Source organism: Gadus chalcogrammus, chromosome 1 (genome assembly GCF_026213295.1).
Source record: "Gadus chalcogrammus isolate NIFS_2021 chromosome 1, NIFS_Gcha_1.0, whole genome shotgun sequence".
Taxonomy (NCBI): Eukaryota; Metazoa; Chordata; class Actinopteri; order Gadiformes; family Gadidae; genus Gadus; species Gadus chalcogrammus.
Window position 1 is genome coordinate 5,088,383 of NC_079412.1, and position 5,000 is coordinate 5,093,382.

Below are 5,000 nucleotides of genomic sequence, written 5' to 3' on the forward strand. Positions count from 1 at the left end.
CCCCCCCCCCCCCCCCCCCCCCCCCCCCCCCCCCCCCCCCCCCCCCCCCCCCCCCCCCCCCCCCCCCCCTCTCTGCACATCCATCCGGCCACACCAACCGCACCGCCCCAATATGCAAATAAAAACATTGTGACCTCACTTCCTCCTCCTCCTCCTCCTCCTCCCCCTCCCCTTCCACTTCCTCCTCCCCTTCTTCCTCCCCTCCCTTTCCTCCTCCTCCACCTCCTCCTCCCCTTCTTCTTCTTCTCCTCCTCCTCCTCTTCCTCCTCCTCCTCTTCCTCCTCCTCCTCCTTCCCACTCCTCTTCCTGTTCCTTTTCCTCTACTTCCTCCTCCTCCACCTCCTCCTCATCCTCCCCTTCCTCCTCATCTTCCTCTTCCTCCTCCTCTTTCCCTTCCTCCTTCTCCCCTTCCTTCTCCTCTTTCTCCTCCTCCCCTTCCTCTTCCTCCCCCTCCTCCTCCTCCTTCTCCTCCCCTTCCTCCCCTTCCTCTTCCTCCTCCTCCTCCTCCTCCGTTTACCTCCTCCGCCTCCTCCTCTTCCCCCTCCTCCTCCTCCCCCTCCTCCTCCTCCTCCCCTTCATCCTCCTCCTCCTCCTCCTCCTCCTCCTCCTTCAGGGTGTGTCTGCTGGGGAACCGTACCCTGATTTCGAAGAAGTTTGACGTGTGTGCCAAGACCATCGAGTCGTCCAACGGCACCATGGTCACCACCCAGCTGTGGAACATGTTCTGCGACTCGCCCTTCCTCAACGCCACCTGCGACCGCTACTTCAGCGACAACAACGTCACCCGCATCCAGGGGATCCCCGGGGTCACCAGTGGGATCCTAGCAGGTGGGTCCTTAACCCTGTTGGGGTTCGTTAACCCGGTCGGGGTCCGATAGCCCGGTCGGGGTCCGTTATCCCGGTCGGTGTTCGTTATCCCGGTCGGTGTTCGTTATCCAGGTCGGTGTTCCTTAACCCGGTTGGCTTCCTTAACCCGGTCGGGGTTCACTAAACCGGTCGGGGTTAGTTAACCCGGTCGGGGTTCGTTATCCCGGTCGGGGTTTGTTATCCCGGTCGGTGTTCCTTAACCCGGTTGGGTTCCTTAACCCGGTCGGGGTTCACTAAACCGGTCGGGGTTAGTTAACCCGGTCGGGGTTCGTTATCCCGGTCGGGGTTTGTTATCCCGGTCGGAGTTCGTTATCCCGGTGGGGGTTCAACACTTCCCTTTTGTAGACCTGTTGCTGTCGACATTGTCGACGCATAGTCGACATTGGCATGGAAAAGGCAAAATCTAACTTTACCATACATTATCTATTGCTATTGTTATTAAAATATCTTCAAGAAGCATTAGCCACGCAACAATACCATACTTTATTTTGTAAAAATAACATTGTTCTGTTCTGAACTATATAATCCTGAAGAAGCACCGTTTACAACTGTTTTCCAGCCGCTGTAAACAGTGCCTATGTGCTTTTATGGTAGCATGCCAAATCCCTTTAGGGCCTTATTGGACAGGCTCAGTAAGGCCTCTCCTGGGATACATACAAGCCCAAACTGAAAGCTATTCAGTTTAGTCAACACTTCTTCCCAGCTTGCTTTTTTATGTATGCTTGAGTGTATGCCCTTGCCTCTGTTTTCTCATGTTGTGGCGTCCCTCTCTCTCCAGACAACCTGTTTGGGAACTACTACGAGAAGGGCGACCTGGTGGCCAACAAGGACGCGGCGTCCGTGGAGGGCGTCGACGACCCCATGACCAACTCCAACAGCTACGTCCTCGCCGACATCACCAGCTTCTTCACCCTGCTGGTCGGCATCTACTTCCCCTCCGTGACAGGTGGGTTCCATCCGGCGTTGGACGCCCTTCTGTCGTGGTCCTGTTCCATGGGGTCGCTTCAACGCTGGGTTTGGGACAAACATGACAAAAGGAGTACATAATGAATGTCCCCATGAAAGCTACAGGTTGATACAGGGTGCACATCATATGTACTGTGTGGGATTTAGACTTGGTTTAATGGCCCTGTTGACTCAAAGTAGTTCCAGAATAGATTTGGAAATCAGAATAACGTTCTATAGGATCAAATGGATACGTTTTCTTTTTTAGGGGGGCTTTAACTCATGCTATCATACCACACTATGTGTGTTTGTTGACCTGTTTAGGAATCATGGCTGGCTCCAACCGCTCTGGGGACCTCCGTGATGCCCAGAAGTCGATCCCCATCGGAACCATCGCAGCCATCACCACGACCTCCCTCGTCTGTATCCTCTCATTGCCGCCCCCTACAGGCGACACCACGACAAGGCTTCCTTCTCAATGCAGTTGTTTTATTTTCTAGAAATGTTAATAATTGTGTTTGATTAATTTATTAATCATTAATTATATTTAATATTAATTATATTGTTAATTTATTGCTAAATTAGGAAGAAAAAAAATGAAAACCTAAGAAACTGCTCGAGAACTTTGATCAGTTGATCAATTAATTGTATATGTTGTTCACTTTTGAAGTGTAATTAATCAAACATTTGTGGACGTCGTTATTTCAGGTTTTCGTTTCTTCATTCCTGCCTTGACTTACGTAGTACGTTAATAATTGACTGGATTCTATTACCCCTTCTATTACCCTCTATCACCCCTATTTCACCATCACGCAATCACTGTTTCCTCCTGATCCTGCAAACTGTAGACATGTCCAGTGTGATTCTGTTTGGGGCCTGCATTGAAGGGGTGGTCCTCAGAGACAAGTAAGGATCATTCAAATACTCCCGCAAAGCTCCTTAAACAAAACATTAGTTCAGTTGTGACTCCTATCTTCCCCTACTTCTCCCAGGTTTGGGGAGGGCGTCAACGGGAACCTGGTGATTGGTACGTTGGCGTGGCCATCACCTTGGGTGATCGTGATTGGCTCCTTCTTCTCCACCTGCGGGGCAGGCCTTCAGAGTTTGACTGGAGCCCCGCGCCTGATGCAGGCTATCGCTAAAGACGGCCTTGTTCCCATACTACGGGTACGATTTCTGGTTGTTGTTTTTTCGTGCTCTTTGTTTGCTTGATTTGCTGTAAATTAAAAGGTTTTCAATTTGTTTCGAACCTTGGCTCCCTAAAAAATAAGGTTTTGCCTGAAATGGCTTTGATAAATACCTTGGTCTACAGAAAGGCCAAGCTTCCATCATATGTAATGAAGTCTTCTTGTGTGTTTCCTCTGACGACAGCAGGTAGACAGAATGTTACTATTGCATTGCAGTTAACTTGTTGTATTATGTAGGATTTATAATGTGTTTCAATTTAATGAAAATATAAATATAAATCACTATTACTACCACTACTTGGCATTGTCTCGATAAACCCAACCATGTCACCCGACAGCAGTGGCAGTCTCTGTGCCGTGCCTATGAGGGTTTGTGACCACGCTGTGCACTGCTCTGCAGATCTTTGGCCACGCCAAGGCCAACGGAGAGCCCACCTGGTCGCTGCTGCTCACGGCCTGCATCTGTGAGATCGGCATCCTCATCGCCTCCCTGGACCTGGTGGCGCCCATCCTCTCCATGTGAGACACCCTGGTGCCCTTTAGATAGAACTCTCTCTCTCTCTCTCTCTCTCTCTCTCTCTCTCTCTCTCTCTCTCTCTCTCTCTCTCTCTCTCTCTCTCTCTCTATTTCTCTCTCTCTCTCTCTCTATTTCTCTCTCTCTCTCTCTCTCTCTCTATTTCTCTCTCTCTCTCTATTTCCCCTCTCTCTCTCCCTCTCTATTTCTCTCTCTCTCTCTATTTCCCTCTCTCTCTCTCTCTCTCTCTCTCTCTCTCTCTCTCTCTCTCTCTCTCTCTCTCTCTCTCTCTCTGTCTCTCTCTGTCTTTCTTTTTGTGGTTAATGACGTAAATAATAAATATTGGGCTCCCCGGTAGCTCACCAGGTAGAGCACATGCAATTTAAGGCTCAGTCCTGATCGCAGTGACTCGGGTTATATTCCTGCCCGTGGTCCTTTGCTATACCCTCCCTTCTATATCCAATACCTTCATGTCTTTCTCACTCTATCATAAAGCATAGAAATGCCCAAAAATAAATAAGCATTACACATCACGGTTTCGTGGTCTTTCCGGAACCATTGACAGATGATTATTGTTGAAAATTTGTTTCCTCTGTGTGTGTGTGTATGTGTGTGTGTGTGTGTGTGTGTGTGTGTGTGTGTGTGTGTGTGTGTGTGTGTGTGTGTGTGTGTGTGTGTGTGTGTGTGTGTGTGTGTGTGTGTGTGTGTGTGTGTGTGTGTGTGTGTTCCCCTGTTCATCGTAGGTTCTTCCTGATGTGCTACATGTTTGTGAACCTGGCCTGTGCCTTGCAGACCCTGCTGAGGACTCCTAACTGGAGGCCCCGTTTTAAATTCTACCACTGGTCAGTCCCACGTGTTACTCTACTACTTCTATCACGCCTATTAGTACACAGTATTGTTCCTTTACTCTCTACAGCCATAAGTACACAGTATTTTTACTATACTCTCTACTGCCGTGAGTACACAGTATTGTTACTTTACTCTCTACAGCCATAATACAGAGAATAAAGCGGCTGCTTTATTCTCTACAGCCGCTAGTGCACAGACTTGTTACTGTACTATCTACAACAACGAGTACACAGTATTGTTACTCTTCTGTTCTCTACAGCAACGAGTACACAGTATTGTTACTCTTGTACTCTCTACAGCAACAAGTACACAGTATTGTTACTCTTCTGCTCTCTACAGCAACGAGTACACAGTATTGTTGCTTTATTAAGCTTCAGAATCGCGAGTACTCAGTATTGTAGCCCTGGTATTCTCCAGATACACGAGTACGCATGACGCGCTACAACCCCGCCGTACCCTGGGAATGGTCCCTTATCCTTCTGTAATTAATGCATTTATCTGTTCAGCTGTGTTTATCTCTCTGTCTGTCTGTCTGTCTGTCTATGTCCTCTTGCTCTCTCTCTCTCTTTTTCTTCTTATGTATTTTTCTTTCTCTACTGCCATTTGTGCCTTTCCCCCCATCCCCACCACCCTCTCTC

At 48.7% G+C, this 5,000-nt stretch overlaps 1 protein-coding gene across 1 annotated transcript in view; it reads left to right on the top strand.

Annotated features, from left to right (window-relative positions):
• Positions 1-593: 593 nt before the first annotated feature.
• The window catches only part of LOC130391865 (solute carrier family 12 member 5-like), a gene marked incomplete at its 5' end in the record, with an annotated part of 17,408 nt that continues 13,001 nt past the window's right edge, over positions 594-5,000 (top strand). Inside the window, 7 exons of the mRNA XM_056602187.1 lie at positions 594-828; positions 1,646-1,813; positions 2,137-2,235; positions 2,661-2,718; positions 2,805-2,979; positions 3,400-3,518; positions 4,257-4,355. Coding sequence (XP_056458162.1) covers positions 594-828; positions 1,646-1,813; positions 2,137-2,235; positions 2,661-2,718; positions 2,805-2,979; positions 3,400-3,518; positions 4,257-4,355 — 953 coding nt within the window. The remainder of the gene's footprint in view (positions 829-1,645; positions 1,814-2,136; positions 2,236-2,660; positions 2,719-2,804; positions 2,980-3,399; positions 3,519-4,256; positions 4,356-5,000) is intronic.